The 20,130-nt window shown below is 38.6% G+C and overlaps 1 protein-coding gene across 2 annotated transcripts in view; it reads left to right on the top strand.

Moving 5' to 3' along the window:
• Nucleotides 1-20,130, top strand: part of dync1h1 (dynein, cytoplasmic 1, heavy chain 1) — a 64,333-nt gene that overhangs the window by 11,633 nt on the left and 32,570 nt on the right. For both annotated transcript variants that reach the window (XM_039741137.1, XM_039741136.1), the window contains exons 7-25: nt 781-1,008; nt 2,572-3,648; nt 3,910-4,089; nt 6,871-7,020; nt 7,272-7,418; nt 7,514-7,654; nt 9,548-9,724; nt 9,861-9,971; nt 10,065-10,184; nt 10,305-10,544; nt 10,623-10,778; nt 11,357-11,470; nt 11,562-11,672; nt 11,795-12,004; nt 12,273-12,419; nt 12,800-12,966; nt 16,725-16,898; nt 19,619-19,784; nt 19,913-20,101. In XM_039741137.1, coding sequence (XP_039597071.1) covers nt 781-1,008; nt 2,572-3,648; nt 3,910-4,089; nt 6,871-7,020; nt 7,272-7,418; nt 7,514-7,654; nt 9,548-9,724; nt 9,861-9,971; nt 10,065-10,184; nt 10,305-10,544; nt 10,623-10,778; nt 11,357-11,470; nt 11,562-11,672; nt 11,795-12,004; nt 12,273-12,419; nt 12,800-12,966; nt 16,725-16,898; nt 19,619-19,784; nt 19,913-20,101 — 4,005 coding nt within the window. The remainder of the gene's footprint in view (nt 1-780; nt 1,009-2,571; nt 3,649-3,909; nt 4,090-6,870; nt 7,021-7,271; nt 7,419-7,513; nt 7,655-9,547; nt 9,725-9,860; nt 9,972-10,064; nt 10,185-10,304; nt 10,545-10,622; nt 10,779-11,356; nt 11,471-11,561; nt 11,673-11,794; nt 12,005-12,272; nt 12,420-12,799; nt 12,967-16,724; nt 16,899-19,618; nt 19,785-19,912; nt 20,102-20,130) is intronic.

Raw genomic sequence — 20,130 nt, 5'->3', positions numbered from 1 at the left:
GCACATCAGACTGATACATCTGAGAAATCATTTGAAATCTACCACACCAACAATCTAAATTCCCCGCTCACCCTCTAAGGTGATACTGAAACTAGTGGTGGACCCTATGAGGCACCAGTGGGGCGCAAGTTTTACATTGGTAATATTAGTGCAAGGCAATCTGCAAAGACTTCTGCTCACACTTCCTATATTCCTGACACTGTATCTCACCTCTCTTGACAATTACATTTAAGCAGCATGTGTCTTTTATATCCTATTTTATTAGCCATAGATCAATTTTTGTATAATTTATACATTTTAATTTTCTATTGTTGATTACTTTTGAAAGGACAGTCTAAATATATTTTGAAAAATGAAGCAATACTTATTTTATAGAAGTTTGCCTAGATATACCTTAAGACAACCTCACTGTCATGTGAACTGTTTTCTCAGTCTCCCAAATATCTAGCCCTTCTGTAAACTGAGAATTTTTAATGTAGTATTATTCCAGTTAATTGGCTTTTCTTGCCATGACAACCGTTTTATAACCCTCTTCATGTGATTGTGAGGGTCAAAAATAAAACTAGCAGTACACATAGATTTTCTCACAAACTCGTTTAGGTTTTGAATGAAGAGATTGTTGTTCTTTAATAGAAGCTAACTTGGGTAGGCCTCAGTTCCGTATACATGGTTACTCCTGGTGTTTGACTATTCATTCTTTATTTTTGTAGACCTCACAGTTTTTAATCTCTTTAGATGTGTAATGTTGATGTGTTTAATACCAACTTCAATCTCTTACAGGTGATGGTTGCTTGCTTTGAAGTCTTTCAAACCTGGGATGATGAATATGAGAAACTTCAAGTGCTGCTTCGTGATATAGTAAAGAGAAAAAGAGAGGAAAATTTGAAGATGGTGTGGCGCATCAACCCCGCGCATCGCAAGCTCCAGTCCCGACTGGATCACATGCGACGGTTCAGGCGTCAGCATGAACAGCTGCGGGCTGTTATTGTCAGAGTGCTGCGACCTCAGGTAGCATGCAAATTTTTTAATTTAAAAAAAACCACACATTTTATGTATAGTTACTCTTTGAAAATTTCCTTTAAGTCGGTTTAAACTTCTGTTGTCAATTTTGAAATAAAATAACTAGTTGTTTTTAGGGTTAGCTTCTGTTAGTTACAGCTTTTAAAAATTGTTGAAATCACTTTTCAAGGGGTTTTAATAAACCTTCTATCAAGGGATGAGTGAGACTCAACAGGTTTGTTACTAGATTGGTCTATTCTTGCAACTTAATTTTAATATACACAGAGATCGGGTCAAGTCAATTCAGGTTGGGGAGCATGCACTAGTACAGTGTGTTGCCACACCAACCACACCACGGAAATCCTATTCACAAAACTATGCATAAGTGATGCCTCACTGCCTGTTACTCTGTAGTATTCCACATAAGATCTCCCACACACTCGCAAAATTTGTTCACATAATTATGTACAAGTATGAGTGTTGCCTAACTGACAGCCACTCCGTAATATTTCACATCGGTTTTCATTCACAGTAGGGAGGTGTGATGCCTAATGTCTGTCCCTCCTCAGTACTCCACATAGGGACTCGCCATCACCAGCACTATCAAATGTATGGATGTCCCCGAGACGCATGAAGGCTTGTACACCTTATGGTTATCTCTGCCACTTGCAAACCAATAGTGTCTTACTTTGACCACTTTCCTATTGAGGTGCAACCTCTCCACCTTGGTAAAGGCAAAGTATAGAAATGTAAAAGATATGTGGTATTTATAAAAGTGTAGTAGTGCCAAAAGAATAAAGTGTAATAGAAAGTAAAATGTAGCTAAAGTCTGAATATAGTCTTACAAAAGGAAATGAAATACAGTGGCTGATGGCTAAAGAGACCATAAGCTCGGTGTGACTGAAGGCCAGGAAATGCTTTCTTATACAGTATTCTTTTATACAGACTTTTATACTAGGAAATTTTACTTCAGATTAGATGTTTAAAAGCATTGTTTGATCCATTGATCAGGCAAATAGAAAATGGATAGGTCCATGTATACGTTTTGAATTAACTGAAGCTTCATAATTGGTTCCTAGATAGCGGTAGTCCACACAGCTTCTTAATAAAAGTCATCTCTTACTGTTAATGGATATCGTTGCTTAATTTTAAATATTTTTTTCATACGTTCCTTGTCTCTGGTGTTGGGAATTATGATATCAAGATTTCTGACATAAGGCCAAATTGCACAGGTTATTGGATTCAAAGCTACTGACAGCACTCTCTGTAAAGCCAGAATGGCCAACATGGTAAGGCCAAGGTTACCTGAAGAAAATGTAAGACCATTCAACATTTAGTATCCTCAAAGCAATTAAAAAGAGTTATAGATTTAATTAGTAAATTTGACAGCTTTTGTTTGTTATAAAGAATTATTATCTAAAATTCCATTAGCACTGTGATAAGTTTTCATATTGAGATTTAATTTCATTATAAAAACCTTACATTAGTGTTTTCATAAGCTGTGTTCAGGAATGTTTCTGTCATAGAGAAAAAAATAGTGTATCTAATTACTGTGTGTTGTGGTTTTTATAGGTGTCGGCTGCCTCCCAGCAGACTCAGGGAGAGACTGTAGAACCACAAGATATGAAGGTAGCAGAAGTCCTGTTTGATGCTGCTGATGCTAATGCCATTGAGGAAGTCAACCTAGCATATGAGAATGTTAAAGAAGTTGATGGACTCGATGTTTCCAAAGAGGGGGTGGAAGCTTGGGAAGCAGCCATGAAACGTTATGATGAGCGCATTGACCGGGTTGAAACTCGGATCACTGCACGTCTGCGTGATCAGCTTGGAACTGCCAAGAACGCCAATGAGATGTTCCGTATTTTCTCCAGGTTCAATGCCCTCTTTGTACGACCACATATTCGAGGTGCAATTCGGGAGTATCAAACCCAGCTGATTCAACGTGTAAAGGATGACATTGAATCGCTGCATGACAAGTTCAAAGTGCAGTATCCTCAAAGCCAGTCATGCAAAATGAGCCATGTGCGTGACCTGCCTCCTGTTTCTGGCTCCATCATCTGGGCTAAACAGATTGATCGGCAACTCACTGCTTACATGAAAAGAGTGGAGGATGTCTTAGGCAAGGGTTGGGAAAATCATGTGGAAGGCTTAAGGTTAAAACAGGATGGGGACAGCTTCCGAATGAAGCTGAATACTCAAGAGATATTTGATGACTGGGCACGGAAAGTACAGCAGCGTAACCTGGGTGTATCTGGACGTATTTTCACAATTGAAAGCACCCGCGCAAGAGGCAGAAGTGGCAATGTGCTGAAGCTGAAGGTTAATTTCCTCCCAGAGATAATCACACTTTCTAAAGAGGTGCGAAATCTCAAGTGGCTTGGCTTCCGTGTGCCTTTGGCAATTGTAAACAAAGCTCATCAGGCCAATCAGCTGTACCCTTTTGCCATCTCTCTAATAGAGAGTGTGCGTACTTATGAACGCACCTGTGAAAAGGTTGAGGAACGGCACTCCATCTCACTTCTGGTTGCTGGACTTAAGAAAGAGGTGCAGTTATTCATCACAGAAGGCATCACACTAGTTTGGGAATCCTACAAACTGGATCCTTATGTTCAGCGCTTGGCCGAGACTGTCTTCAATTTTCAGGAAAAGGTGTGTGTAGGACTTTTCTTTTTTTGTGGTATCCTTGACTTTCTCCAGTTAAATTATTAACTGCAATGGTAGCTGGGAAGTTTGACTGACTTGAGATGAGAGGGCTTTTAGTTTATCTTAAGGCCACTGGTTTGACTGCACTCTGGAATTTTGCCTTAAGATTTGAATGTTTCATTATAACATATACTTCTATGCAACAAGGTATGCACTTGTAGTTTCAGGGCACAGGAAAACAAGTGGTGATCATTTTTCTGTTTATAGGTGGATGACCTTCTCATCATTGAAGAAAAGATTGACCTGGAGGTCCGCTCATTGGAGACATGTGTGTATGATCACAAGACTTTCACTGAAATTCTCAACAGAATCCAGAAAGCTGTGGATGACCTAAATCTTCACTCCTACTCCAATCTGCCCATCTGGGTAAACAAACTTGACATGGAGGTAAGTGCGCCTGAGAGGTAGATTTTTAAGAGTTCTTTGCACAGTTTTGCAAAATCATTTGGGTTTTTTAGTTATCAGTTGTGACCAAGGAGAGTCATTTCATAGTTACCGATTGCTGCCTGTGATGGTTAAGAACGGGTAAATTAAAATAAAATAACCAAATGCTAAAGTAAATACTGGATAATGTGAATATTGTTGAAGAATTTTAGAAAATGTGAATCATCATATCAAAATACATTTCTTTTTTTTATATATTATTTATATTTTTTTCTACAAACAAGGAGCAATAGATAGAATAAATTACCAAGTAGTGTGGTGGAGAACAGGACTTTAGGGACCTTCAAATCTTAACTTTTTGTTGTAATTATCCTGAATAGGTTGAACACGCTTATTGGGCTGAATGGCCTGTTCTTGTTACAATATTTATAATGTTCTTAAAAAAAAATCTTGAACATGCCTACCAATTTGTCTGTACCTCCTGCTATGTATGCCAAGCAAGTTCCTTTTTTTCTTTGTAAGGTAATTTTACTGCCTTTGTTTATAGCTTTCTTCGGATTTTTACATCTTTTTTACCCATTTCGACATATTTTGTGCAGAATTGTCTATTTAATTCTATGTATAAATGGTCCAAAATTTCTCTTTCAATTATAAAATTAGTGTACTCCTGGATTAGCCCTCCTGGTATCAAATACCATGTCTATGCATTATTTGTGCAGAATCTGCATGTTTTCTCCATGTAAATGTTGTCACAAGAATAGACTGGAGACATGAAAAAGGTTTGGGGCAGTCACCCGTATATTTTCTCCTGGCTGTAAAATTACTTTTAAAGAATGTACAGTACATACAGGTTTGAGTCCAAGACAGAACTGATTTGCTGGCACACATATGGTGGCTTTAAAGGAGAGTTGTGGAAGTGATGTCATCATTGGCGCCCGAACCAGGAGTGGTGCCATAGAGGCCAGAACTGGAAGTGACATCATTGGGGGCCAGGCAGAATTTCCCATAATTGATCTGCAGAGAAGTGAGAGAAAAAGTTAGTGTGCTCCGCCACCCCCTGGTCTGGCATGGAATTACTCCCATTTTAGCCCTTTAGCTGCTTTTCCTTGTGCACATGTGAGACAAGACCCCCACCGTCCCTTCCCTAAGGTAGGGCTTTCCTGACCGAGAGGTTATGAACACAACAAAGTGCATCGTTATTTACATGGAGAGAGCCTCATTGATGAACAAGCGAAAACTTCTACGGCTATAGGTCAAGAAACCACCTGGTGACCCACAGATTCAACTCCTTGTGCAGGGTCATCCACTGTAAAGGTGCATGGTCCGTAACAAGAGTGAATTCGTGGACCAACAGGTAGTACCTCAGCTGCGTAATCACCCATTTGATCACCAAGGCCACTCTCTCAATCACCGCATTCCTGGTCTCTTGTTCCAGCAGTTTCTAGCTTAGGAATATAACTGGGTGTTCAACACCATTGATTCTCTGGCTCAGCATGGCACCCAGGCCTGTGTCCAAAGCTTTCGTCTGGAGAATGAAAGGTTAAGAGAAGTTCTGAGCTTCCAAGACTGGTGCTGACATAAGGGCCTGTTTCAAGCCACTAAATACAGCGTCTGTCTTATTAATCCATACCACATTGTTCAGGGCCCTCTTCTTTGTCAAATCAGTCAAGGGTTTCTGTTCTCCCAGAGAACAGAGGTACAAACTGGCGGTAGTACCCCATTAAGCCAAGAAAGGCCTGAACTTGCTTTTTGGTTCGTGGATGGGGCCATTTCAATGTGGCATCTACTTTGGAACACTGTGGCTTCACGATACCCCGACCCACCAAGTAGCTTACTTGGCTTTGTTCAATCCAAAGAAACATTTCTTGGGATTAATCTGAAGTCCGGTCTCACCAAGTGTCTGTAATACTGCTCGGACTTGCTGTAAATGTTCCTCCCACGTGCTGGAATAGATGACCATGTCATCCAGGTAGGCCGCACTATACAAGTTATGAGGCCGTAGCATTTTATCCACCAGGCAGGAGCCCCATTTAACCCAAATGAAAGGACACAATACTGCCAGTGACCACTAGGGGTGCTAAATGCAGTCTTAGCCTTTGCAGAATCCATTAAAGGAACCTGCCAGTACCCCTTTTTGTCATGTCAAGTGTGGTCAAATATTACATGTGTGACAATGTGAATTTTCCTCCTATAAATAGGCTTGAAGGACTGAATGATCTCCCCTCATCTGTTACATTTCTTATGTTCTATATAAACAAGGACATGCTGGTTAATTTTAATGTCCATTGGTTATGTCAAACTGGCCATGTGTGAGTGTCAATGTGTGTGTTCATTTGAGTGGGCCCTTCAATGGACTGGCCTACTGTCCAGGGCTGTTTTCCTGCCTTGCACCTAGTATCGTGGGATAGGCTCCAGTTCTGAAGCCACCAGAAACCTCTTATTTTATTTAATGGTTTAGAGAGTGTTGGATTATGTTATAAAGTTAGAGGTGTATTGACTTTGCAGGTCAATTTTATTAAGTTTGAAAATATTGCCTGGGTTTAATAGCATAGTGTGGTTTAGGGGAAAACGATACATTTTTCTGATTAATTTTTGGGCAATTCAATATTCCAAGCTGTGAATATCATTTTTATTTTGCAAATTATTCACTATTCAGTAAAAAACATGTTTAGGTCTAAACATAACATGGAACCAAGATGATCTAAAACTCCCAAAACTGTTTTTTGGACTTAACTCATGGGATGTCTCAGTTTTACTTACACATCTCATTTTAAAATTCTGCAGATTGAACGCATCCTTGGAGTTCGACTACAGGCTGGACTCAGAGCTTGGACACAGGTTCTGCTAGGACAACTGGAAGACAAAGCTGACGTGGATATGGACACTGATGCTCCGCAAGTTAGTCACAAACCTGGTGGAGAACCAAAGATTAAGGTAAGATAAAGATAACGGGAACAAATTATCAGCAGTATATCAATGTTTGTTTGTTCTTGGTCTGCTGTACACAGAAAGTGTATAAATATATAGCTCAATTGTGTATTCCTTAAGTTAAATATATAGTCCATTTTACTGGTTTCCAGATGACTGTTTGTTTATAAATGTCTCTGGTTTTATTGACATAGCTCTGTCACTTCTTCAGTACTATCACTAGCTTCTACATGTATCTCTTTTTTTTATCCCTGAAGAATATTGTTCATGAGCTGAGGATTACCAACCAAGTAATATACCTGAACCCACCCATTGAGGACTGTCGATACAAACTCTATCAAGAAATGTTTGCATGGAAAATGGTTGTGCTCTCCTTACCAAGAATTCAGAGTCAGAGATACCAGGTTTGAGTCTGATTAAATATTTAATTAGTGTTTGGTAAAACGAGACTCCAGAAAAATACTTAAATCTGCTTGATTTTTATTGCCTACCTCAACAGGTTGGTGTGCATTATGAGTTGTCTGAAGAAGAAAAGTTCTACCGAAATGCTCTTACTAGGATGCCTGATGGCCCTGCCGCCTTGGAAGAAGCCTATTCAGCTGTGAAGGACATTGTGAATGAAGTAGAGCTATATGTGAAGGTACTTGGACATTCTGTTAAGAATATGAATAGATTTAGTTTTGTGGCATGTTTTCATTCACGGATGTAGAATATTTGCTTTTATATTAAATGGTTTCCTCTAGGTTGGGCATGTTACATGTAGTGGGATCTTCCAAGTGTCCTTTGATATGCATGGTTTGTTCCCCAAACTGCTAACCCAGTTTATGCTGCTGATTTTTGTAAAGTAGGCTTCTGCTTTTCCTTGTTCTCAGCCCTTAATACATCTTTTGGGTTACTGCTTTCAATTGTGATCACTTAGTGCTCTAATTTGAATAAACCTTAGCAAACAGCAATTTAGCCAAAATGATGATTTTGCTGTTGGAGTGAGATAGGACTGTATTTGGGCCTTTAGTGTCTTCATTTTATGCCCCACTAGTTCATCGTTGAACAGAACATTACCAGCCTTATTCTTCCCTTCCTGTGCAGGCAGTGTACTGACACAACAAAACTGTAAAACAAAAGAACTAATAGTTAATCCAAAAACGTTCTCCATTTGTTCTGTATACCCCTTCATAAGGTGTAGATTATACAAAGATGCCATATAGCACATATTTATTTGTTCCCTACTTGGTTGTATCATTTTATTTTGGGGATTTTCCTGACTGCCGCCTTCAAATAGTCACGGGTATGTGTTATTCTGCCACTGCTTATTCTGGTAAGAAACTCTTGTATCCATGCCCTGCTCTGCTTTGATCTGAGGCGTCTTTGTCACAAATACTACTTACCATTTCAAAAACATATTGTTCCTGAACTCCTACGTAGCTACAGGAGAAGTCCTGTTTTTGTGGGCTATGCCTATCCAATCAGACTGTCAGACCTGTCCATTAATATTTTTAAATATTAAAAGTGAAAAAACCCTTTTTTGAAAATATGCATACATTTTTTGCATACTCCCAAAGAGCTGAATTTAGTGATTTGTTTTTTGATAGACAGCCTTTTAGCATGTATGATGGCACTTAGTACCTAACTAGTTTATCAGTGCTGATGGTAACTCAGCAGTACCTTTGGCAGAAGCTTTTGCATATGTCCAAAATCTCCCATATGGACCATTGAAAATTACAAAGTAGGCCACATCAATTTTGAAACATTACATTATTGACACTGGAAAATGCCTGAATTCAACTATCGAACAGTAAAAGTAAAATGTACCAAGTTCATTCACTATGGATGACTTGGGCATGGTCAACCCTAACCAAGTTGTACTGAGTAAATAGCAAGGAAGGAGCACATGGGGCATATAGGTTTTTTGTTTGACATCTTTCTGTGCTTTATTGTGTGTGCGCATATGTCTTACTCCTATTGCATTGTCTCTTTTGTTTTATATGTATATGTGGTGGATGGATTGGTGGTGCCTTTTCTGGACTTTGTCATTAAACCATTCTGGAGCTTTTGATTAATATTTAATTAATTCAATCTTAATGTTAAGCCTGCAGCGCTGGCTGTGGTGTTCAAATTCAGCAATTGGTTTATTGGCTGGGTGTATTTTTGTTTTCGTTCCTTGGCTTAATGCTGTTCTTTGGTGAACTCTTTAGGGTGGTACCTGAGCGAGAGCTTTGTTCTGTTGATAAGAGTTCATCTTCTGCTCTAAGCAGCACCACCTTATTGTTACGGATTATTTCTACAAACTAGTCCTTATTGATTAGCACAACAGCATTCCTATTGTTAATTTTCTTCAAATGAGTGCTCTGTTAAAATAGTTTAATAAGATGCACTTTACTTTAAATTGGAAATTCATATTGATTGATATTGATTTCCCACCACAGGATTGCAAATGCCTTCCTTCATGAAAGCTCTTCTGCACAGACTCATTAAGACTAGATAAAAAACACTTTTGCAGCCATTGTTTCACTTTATCTTGTCTCCTTTCCTGCAGGTTTGGCTCCAATACCAATGTCTTTGGGACATGCAGGCAGAAAACATTTATAACCGTCTAGGAGAAGACCTGAATAAATGGCAAGCACTACTGGTCCAGATAAGGAAAGCCAGAGGAACCTTTGATAATGCTGAAACGAAAAAGGAGTTTGGGCCTGTGGTTATTGATTATGGCAAGGTAAGAACTGTCCCTTTATTCCAATGGGTGGTGGGGCTCACTTTTAATTTTATGTCCTGCAGGTTTTCCTCTATAATTTCCTAACTTGTGTGTTTTATTTTTTTTTTCTTCTATTCATTTTTCTTTCCAATAATAGGTCCAGTCAAAAGTAAACCTAAAATATGATTCTTGGCACAAAGAGGTTCTCAGCAAATTTGGCCAGATGCTTGGACAAAATATGCAAGACTTCCATTCACAGATTTCTAAGGTGATTTTAAACTTAGAATGTTGTTTATTTGCTGTACAAAAATTAAAAGATCTATAGTGGACTGAGTTTTGCTTCATTCTCTGTTTTAAACAGTCACGTCAGGAGCTTGAACAGCATTCTGTGGATACAGCAAGCACATCTGATGCTGTTACTTTCATCACTTATGTCCAGTCATTGAAACGCAAGATCAAGCAATTTGAGAAGCAAGTTGATGTAAGTTTTAATGTGTCATTGTCTTTGTAGCAGGTTACGTGTATGTTGCTAAAATGCTTCGAGACTTCTGTTAACACTCCTTAATTGAAAGGCAACTTATTGGTGTTTGCTTTCCCATAGCTTTATCGTAATGGACAACGGCTGCTGGAAAAACAGAGATTCCAATTCCCACCCTCTTGGCTTTACATTGATAACATTGAGGGAGAATGGGGTGCATTTAGTGACATCATGCGCCGAAAAGACACTGCGATCCAGCAGCAGGTGGCTAACTTGCAAATGAAGATCGTCCAGGAGGACAGGGCTGTAGAGAGTCGTACAAGCGATCTTCTGACCGACTGGGAGAAGACCAAGCCTGTGGCTGTATGTAGTCAACTTGACATAGTGATGTTGTCCTTTGTGGTGTGGCTTTACTTAGCCATGGCCTCTTTCTGTCTGTAGGGGAGTCTTCGACCTGAAGATGCCTTGCAGGCACTTACCATCTATGAGGGAAAATTCAGCAGACTGAAAGATGACAGAGAAAAATGTGCCAAAGCAAAAGAAGCTTTGGAGCTGACAGATACTGGTCTCTTGAGTGGCAGTGAGGAACGTGTACAGGTGTGTATCTGATTTATAATTAAATAAGTTCTATTAAGTTAATTTTAGTCAATCTTTGAGTTATTTCAGCGTTTAGATGTTTCTTCTTAATTACTCGAAATTTCAAATTTAAGTTACAAGAACATACATTAACGATTATAAGAGCAATTTTACATATGAAAACGTAACACAAAAAAGAGCCAGTAGAAACACAAAATTGTTGTTGCTTATATACTCAAGTGTCTCAGTTTAGGCTACAGATTACACTAATTAAACATTATATGAGTGCTTTATTGTTACTTCAGAACATTTGTAACCATAGAAACTTGTACTAATGTTTTCGCTTTCTGCTATTCTGAACCCCGGCGCTCAACTCGGTTCATAGAGGGCCACAACAGGTGCAAGTTTTTATTGTAACTAGCTCATAAACTTCTTGCTCTTGACGTGTGAGTTAATGAGTAATAAACTTCAAATTTGACTAGGATGTTAATTTCCTTTCTAAACTGACCAAGCTGTCTTGGTCCTAAAGTTGAAATTATAAATGGGGAATGTTGATATGTTTATAACATGTGAACTATTACCTTGTATTTTTGCTACAGGTTGCATTAGAAGAGCTTCAGGATCTAAAAGGAGTTTGGTCTGAGCTGTCAAAGGTGTGGGAGCAGATTGACCAGATGAAGGAGCAGCCATGGGTTTCCGTTCAGCCTCGTAAGGTAACTTGCACACTAAATAGCATCCCTAAAAATGTATGGATCCCTATTGCATAGGTAGGTAACTTTGCTTTTTTTCTTTTTAACACTATAGCTGCGTCAGAATTTGGATGGGCTTCTGAATCAACTGAAGAACTTTCCTGCACGACTACGTCAGTATGCATCATATGAGTATGTACAGCGCTTGTTGAAGGGCTACATGAAGGTGAGTCTCGTAATTTGGAGGAAATGCAGAAACTAAAACTTCTGAAGATGGGAAATGTTAACATTTTTAGGTATGTAAAAGTGTTACCAGAGTTGCTATTTTTTTTTTTTTTTTTCCCCCAGATAAACATGTTAGTAATTGAACTAAAGTCGGAGGCTCTCAAAGATCGTCACTGGAAGCAACTCATGAAAAGACTTCATGTCAATTGGGTACTGTCTGAACTCACCCTGGGACAGATTTGGGACGTAGACCTGCAGAAGAATGAAGCCATTGTCAAAGATGTTCTCTTGGTGGCACAAGGAGAAATGGCATTAGAAGAGTTTTTAAAACAGGTCAGATTGTTAAAAGAATGTCTTGTTAAAAGAGAAGAAATAAATAATTTACAGTAAAAATGGCATAAATCTTGCTTAGTTGAAAAGACCCAGTCTATATGGCTTTTAGACCTCAGTTAAACCAAGTGTATTTTCATGGTATTACAGTCTGCCTACTTTAAATTAACAGTGCAAATACCATAAATGTGCATTCATTTTATAATAAAATACTTACTATGAGAACAGTAGACCTAAAAGTCACTTGACCTCTCTTCCTGCTCTTCATCAGATTCGGGAAGTGTGGAACACCTATGAACTGGATTTAGTTAACTATCAGAATAAATGCCGGCTGATTCGTGGGTGGGATGATCTGTTCAACAAAGTCAAGGAGCACATCAACAGCGTCTCTGCCATGAAGCTATCTCCTTACTACAAGGTATGTGCCTTATTGTACTACATTACTTTAAGCAAATGTTTCTGCACCCATCACTCCATTTCATTTGATTTTGGTCTTAGCTTTTGTTTTAATTTAGCAATGCATTCATGTTTCTGTTCTTCCATGCCTCCACTTTCTTTAACGTAGGCATTGCCAAACTACAAGGTACCACTGAGCCTTTAACCACTCTATTTTTATGTGTGTATGTGTTTGTGTTTTTTCTTTTGGAAAGTTAGAGAATTCATCTGTTTAGAAGTATAAGTAGATCAGGCAGGCATTTAGGTCCCTGGACAGAGTTTAGAATGTCTGTGTATAGTTTAGCCTAGTGTTGGTCACTTGTTTTCTTGATATTTATTGGTTATTTGTTGCATTCTTTGTAGGTGTTTGAGGAGGATGCCCTAAGCTGGGAGGACAAACTTAACCGAATTATGGCACTATTTGATGTTTGGATTGATGTGCAACGACGTTGGGTTTATCTGGAGGGCATTTTTACTGGCAGTGCTGATATTAAGCACCTTCTTCCAGTGGAGACACAGAGATTTCAGAGGTAAGTCATTAATATCAGACCATGCATAACTTAATTTGTCTCCAGCATGTCATGCCTGTTACATTGGGGTAAGAGTAGTGCCTGTACTAGGGAAACATAATCGGGGCATGCGAGTTAGGATGTCCTATTAGCGCAAGGATCCTTAAACAAAAAGTGTGTTTTTATATAAAATGACTGTTTTAGACATCCTTTGTGAAAAGACAGTCTTTCTTCACCTACAGAAGTTTCTGTATATTAAAAATAAAGTTAAATATTTTTAGAAATAGTTCATTAATGGTCACCAACAGTGATGCGGTTGATGAAACAGCTACAGTTCCATAATCTTTTATTTCAAATTTTGTAGGACCAGATGTAGTTTGGTAATTAGAATTTTTCACATTCCTGACCATGATGAACAAATGATGTAACTATTATTAATGTATGTGTTCATTATAGTCCTTTATAGGATGTGTCAGGTGACACAGCCTTTAAATCGGATCATATATGAAAGTTTTCATTTATTTCAACTGCAAGTTATTATTAGCAACGGTTTATGTAATCATCATCTCTATATGTAATCTTCATTTGGAACTTGATCTTTGTTTGTCCGCGAATGAATTGGAAGAAGAAGCACTAGATGGCAGTAGAGAGACAGCTAAAACATAGGCATTGCATTAAGAATCTCCTCCAGGCTTCTACTACTGAAGACTGTAGTACTCCAGTCACACCTCAAAACACAGACATTCAAACTAAACAAATTGTTGTGCTTTAAATTAACTAAAGAGATCTTCATTTAGATCTTGATCTTTGTTTCTCCTCGAATTCCACGCATGCGTAGACCACCTTCCAGTTTAGTACGTTGTTGTTACTCACGGATGTCAACAATGTGCCGGAATAACGAAAGGGGTGGTGGACAGTGTTACGCTGGTTAGCTCCTGAGGCCTGGTTAGAGAATGAGATTGACGAAGATAAGAGGTACGTGCCTACATAACATATGAATGAAAGAAAGACAGTGGGTAAAATGAATGACAACGTAACAGCACGTTCCGGAAATTATTATTGTTACATTGTAGCCGGAGAGTGCTGTGCGTCTCACAGTTGTACCGTGACTTGCTCACATGTCAGTGAAGTGATCCCTATTTATGCTTTGAAGAGCCTGGATAGATAGATAGATACTTTATTAATCCCAAGGGGAAATTCACAATTCCTGTGTGTCCCCCTTTTATAACCATTGCTTTGTGTATATTGCCTTACTCTTTGGATTGCCACAAAGCAACCTGCGAGATTGGACAAAGGTTGAGAAGACATCCTGAGAGGAAACGACAGCGTCGTGAAAACGAGACGGACTGTGAACGGACAGAAGCAAAAATGCTCCTACACCACCACATAATTACTATTCGGACAGTGATTCCGAGTAGGCCGTTCCTATCGAATCAATGTCTAAGGGTTTTCTTTTGTAATTTTGTTTCCCTTATAAAAAATCATAATGCTGTGCAACGAAGGGCCCAGTTCACGACTGGCAGCCGCATTTAAACAGGGAGCCCTTCACAGACAATTTTAACACGTGCAACGTAGTTAGGCGCACATGGCTAGATTTATATGGTAAACAAAACTCCACCCAATCAAACTAATCAGAATAACATAGCAAGTACAACAGTATGTTTCAAGATAATCCATGAAACTTAGCACCGTACCTACACGCAACAGAGAGAGCTATATAACTAGGGAGCATGGTCTAGAATGACTATTACTTCTTGAAATTACTGATTTATAATTCATTATTCACGTATGATGCAAGCCATCACTCTAGTATCCTAATGATAAACTTTCTTAAGATGTACTCATTGTTCACATACTTGCACTCTTTCACCAAATACCAGTGTTTTCTGCAAGAGTTAAAAGACCACTAAGGATTGTTGACTGGAAAGGGTATATAGCCAGCACTCCAGATCCAATTTTTCAGCATGCATTTAAGAGAGCAGCCTGTAATGCATTTAAATCTTAAACTAAAGACTCTGGTGTACTTGCTCTCTTTTGCAGTTGTGCATCTGGGCATTCTGTCCTCAAAATGTAAGTGGCAAATAATTGAAAAGGTGATTTGTGACGCGACCACACGGCATGTAGCAGTAGGGCTCGTCAGTTCATATCTTCTTTGTATGTGAATCCAACCTTGTACATAAAACAAAATTGTATTATTTTAATCCCAATCCACATAACCACTTTCCTCCAAAAGTTAGTACATGCAGCTCCAGATCTTTTGTGTCTCAAGTTTAATTATGTGCATTAACAATACAAATATCACAAGTGACACACACTCACACATGGGGACATCACACATACATATTTGTGCTGCTTCTTTAAACTGGCAATCTCTTTCATTGTATGCATGTAATATTCACTTGTGTTTGTGGGAGGCTTTAAGCAAAGGTACACAAAATACAAGTACAGCACTATTATTGAACTATAAGAAATGAACAAACTACATTCATATAACAAAACAACTTTCATATTCTACTCATGCACACTGACTTAAAATTTAGCCACATTTTCACAGTTATATTTGCAAGTTAGAACCACTACGAACAAGTAATTTGCCCCTGTTATCTGTCCAAATTACAGACTTGGTCAGTCAAGGCTTACTTCATTATCTTCTGCAGGTACAGTAGCATACAAATTTGACTTTTGTCAGAAAGAGAGGCTCAAAATTCACACCATCAAGAATGTTTGCACACCACAGTAGTTTTGCTTCACATCGTCAAAAAAACAACTTTCAAGAATTTTATTTTCCAGTTTTTTTTGTGCCTTTTGAATTTGCAAACTGCAGATAAGGGATAAAGGACCTGTACAATGCAACTGCCTGAGTATGTTTCAAAATACACACCATAGGGCATATGACTACATAAAAATGGTAAACTAATTAATATCTTGTTAATTAATTTTACATATATGATCTGTCTGATATTGTAGCTTAAGGCAAAGGTTAAGGTGTAGTGATTGAATGATTGATCGAGATGCATTTATTTCCCTCAAGATGAACTTTGTTTCAGTTCTAAAACACAGGGTAATACAAGGGTATGCACTCTCATACATATGATCCAGGCAATAAGGTAGTCTAGCAGTGCTACATTCAGTGTCTATTATAGACACTGAGCTGGACAGTTTGACATCTGTGGCAGAGCGTCGGGCACTGAGCAGGCTGCTGTCAATAATGGAAAATCCACTGCATCCATGGAACAGGATCATCTCCAGAAGGGGAGCAGCTTCAGCGACAGACTGCAGTCGCTGTCCTGCTCCACTGACAGACTGAGGAGATCGTTCCTCCACCACACTATGCGACTCTTCAATTCCACCCGGGAGGGGTAAACGTTAAAATTATACAAAATTATTGTCTATCTGTTATACCTTCATTGTTATCACTCTTTAATTTAATATTGTTCTTTATCAGTATGCTGCTGCTAGAGTATGTGAATTTCCCCTTGGGCTTAATAAAGTATCTATCTAATCTTATCTATCTTATCTATCTTATCTATCTAATCTATCAAAACTATCTAATCTATCTAATCTATAGTACATCACCTAATACCTATACAACATATGTGTAGTTTCTCATATAATATAAAGACTGAATTAATGAATAAATACACCCTTTACAATTGCCATTTTTAATTTTACAATTTAAATTGCACTTAGTTTTTGGTGTAACAAATGTACAAATTGGGACAATTAACATTCAACTGAAATAATACAAATATTTCTTTTGCTTTTGCGTTTCTTTCCAGTATTAGCACAGAGTTCTTGGCTCTTATGAAGAAAGTCTCCAAGTCCCCCCTTGTGATGGATGTCCTGAATATCCAGGGAGTGCAGAGATCTCTAGAGAGGCTTGCCGATCTGCTTGGAAAGATCCAGAAGGCCTTGGGAGAATACTTGGAGAGGGAGCGATCATCATTCCCTCGGTATGAATTGCATCTTTCTGTTTGAGATTCTTTTGTGTACTTGTGAACAAGTTAAGTGAGCAGTGAGAACCTGTGAGACTTGCTTTTATCTATAGATGAATCTACAGAGACATGCTTGACTGAGAGAGCTCCATTCCTTTTCTTGTTGATTTCTTCATTTTTATTCAGTTAGCATTTCAAGTATAACAGCAGTGTTATGCTAAGCCTTGTGGAACAGCAGTGCATACAGTGGTGTGAAAAACTATTTGCCCCTTCCTGATTTCTTATTCTTTTGCATGTTTGTCACACAAAATGTTTCTGATCATCAAACACATTTAACCATTAAATGTCAAATATAACACAAGTAAACACAAAATGCAGTTTTTAAATGATGGTTTTTATTATTTAGGGAGAAAAAAATCCAAACCTACATGGCCCTGTGTGAAAAAGTAATTGCCCTCTTGTTAAAAAATAACCTAACTGTGGTGTATCACACCTGAGTTCAATTTCCGTAGCCACCCCCAGGCCTGATTACTGCCACACCTGTTTCAATCAAGAAATCACTTAAATAGGAGCTGCCTGACACAGAGAATTAGACCAAAAGCACCTCAAAAGCTAGACATCATGCCAAGATCCAAAGAAATTCAGGAACAAATGAGAACAGAAGTAATTGAGATCTATCAGTCTGGTAAAGGTTATAAAGCCATTTCTAAAGCTTTGGGACTCCAGCGAACCACAGTGAGAGCCATTATCCACAAATGGCAAAAACATGGAACAGTCACAAAAGACCCCAGGACAACGTCTAAAGAAGTGCAGGCCTCACTTGCCTCAATTAAGGTCAGTGTTCACGACTCCACCATAAGAAAGAGACTGGGCAAAAACGGTCTGCATGGCAGATTACCAAGACGCAAACCACTGTTAAGCAAAAAGAACATTAGGGCTCGTCTCAATTTTGCTAAGAAACATCTCAATGATTGCCAAGACTTTTGAGAAAATACCTTGTGGACTGAATAGACAAAAGTTGAACTTTTTGGAAGGCAAATGTCCCGTTACATCTGGCGTAAAAGGAACACAGCATTTCAGAAAAGAACATCATACCAACAGTAAAATATGGTGGTGGTAGTGTGATGGTCTGGGGTTGTTTTGCTGCTTCAGGACCTGGAAGGCTTGCTGTGATAGATGGAACCATGAATTCTACTGTCTACCAAAAAATCCTGAAGGAGAATGTCCGCCATCTGTTTGTCAACTCAAGCTGAAGCGATCTTGGGTGCTGCAACAGGACAATGACCCAAAACACACCAGCAAATCCACCTCTGAATGGCTGAAGAAAAACAAAATGAAGACTTTGGAGTGGCCTAGTCAAAGTCCTGACCTGAATCCAATTGAGATGCTATGGCATGACCTTAAAAAGGCGGTTCATGCTAGAAAACCCTCAAATAAAGCTGAATTACAACAATTCTGCAAAGATGAGTGGGCCAAAATTCCTCCAGAGCGCTGTAAAAGACTTATTGCAAGTTATCGCAAACGCTTGATTGCAGTTATTGCTGCTAAGGGTGGCCCAACCAGTTATTAGGTTCAGGGGACAATTACTTTTTCACACAGGGCCATGTAGGTTTGGATTTTTTTTTCTCCCTAAATAATAAAAACCATCATTTAATAACTGCATTTTGTGTTTACTTGTGTTATATTTGACTAATGGTTAAATGTGTTTGATGATCAGAAACATTTTGTGTGACAAACATGCAAAAGAATAAGAAATCAGGAAGGGGCAAATAGTTTTTCACACCACTGTAAGTCTTGCTCTCCTGCTAGAGAGAACATTGATACTTCATCAGTCATTTGTTTTTGCCGGTGAGGTACATACTGCTTGTCAATGCCTGTGATGCTTCAAAGCAATGTTCTGATATATTCTACAAATGACAGCATGTTATATGTGAATATTTTGTCATTTGTGGGTTTAGTGGTCTGCCTAGGCCAGTTGAAGTGGTCCACCTTGTGAAATTTAAATCTGGCTTTAGAAATTGAGGGTTTTCACTGTGTTAACTGTGCTAGCTCCTCCAACGGACTGAGTGTGACACAGACCTGCAAGATAGTTCTACAGGAAAGCTCAGACTTAGAAAGAAAACAGTTGTTTCTGGCTGGACAATAATGCCTCCAGTTTATTTTTGGATTAGTGATATGCCATGCAAGATTGTGAGTTTGGAGGAAAAAAAGAAAAAAAAAAACCCTACAGTTTTGCAAATTGATATCCCGAGTAAGATAAAGAAAAATATTTGATATTTTACATTTTCACTTCACTTTGCACATTATTTTTGATGTTCTAATATGACTGTCTATGTGGAGTTTGTACTTTTCCCTTGTGTCTTCATGACTGCAAGCTCAATGAGTGTTCTTGATGGCCGAGTTCCATCACATCCAGGGCTAAGTTCAGCCATATGTCCTGTGCTGAACTTCACACACCTGGATTCCATGATTTGGATCAAGCAGGCTAGATAATGAATGGGTGGTGTGTAAGTGCTATGCGAAAGCCCTGTCTCCTGCTGGTATTTCCTGCCAGATGACCAGAGACAGAAAAGCAGCTTCAGAAATGTGTGAAATAACATTTACTCTCAAATATATTGGCACAATGCTCTCCAATAAAATGTTTGGGTCAAAGGAGGACAAATGTACTCAACATCAACGTCCACGTTAGCCCTGTTGAGTTTTCATTCATTTATCTTTTTCATGTTTCTTTGTCCCAGGTTTTACTTTGTTGGTGATGAAGACCTGCTAGAAATCATTGGTAACAGTAAAAATGTTGCCAAATTGCAAAAACACTTCAAGAAGATGTTTGCTGGGGTGTCCAGTATAATATTGAATGAAGACAACACAGAAGTGCAGGGAATTTCTTCACGAGAAGGAGAAGAGGTGAGGGGAACATAACCAATACCAGTTTTATTTGCAGATTGCAATTATGTTTTATGATTCTATTGGAGTTTCCAGTCTTTGTGGGTTTTTTTTTCCCTCTCTCACTAACTGTTATTTATTTTTATTAGGTTATGTACAAGACACCTGTCTCAATTACAGAGCACCCAAAGATTAACGAATGGCTTACTCTTGTGGAGAAGGAAATGCGAGTGACTCTTGCTAAACTCCTTGCAGAGTCTGTCACTGAGGTGGATGTCTTTAACAAAGGCACTTCAATTGAACTTGGAACTTACATTGACTGGATTGATCGATATCAGGTGGGTATATCTGCACCAAACCAAGAGAC

This window comes from Polypterus senegalus, chromosome 18 (genome assembly GCF_016835505.1).
Source record: "Polypterus senegalus isolate Bchr_013 chromosome 18, ASM1683550v1, whole genome shotgun sequence".
NCBI lineage: Eukaryota > Metazoa > Chordata > Cladistia > Polypteriformes > Polypteridae > Polypterus > Polypterus senegalus.
This window is presented reverse-complemented; position numbering and strand designations above follow the sequence as displayed.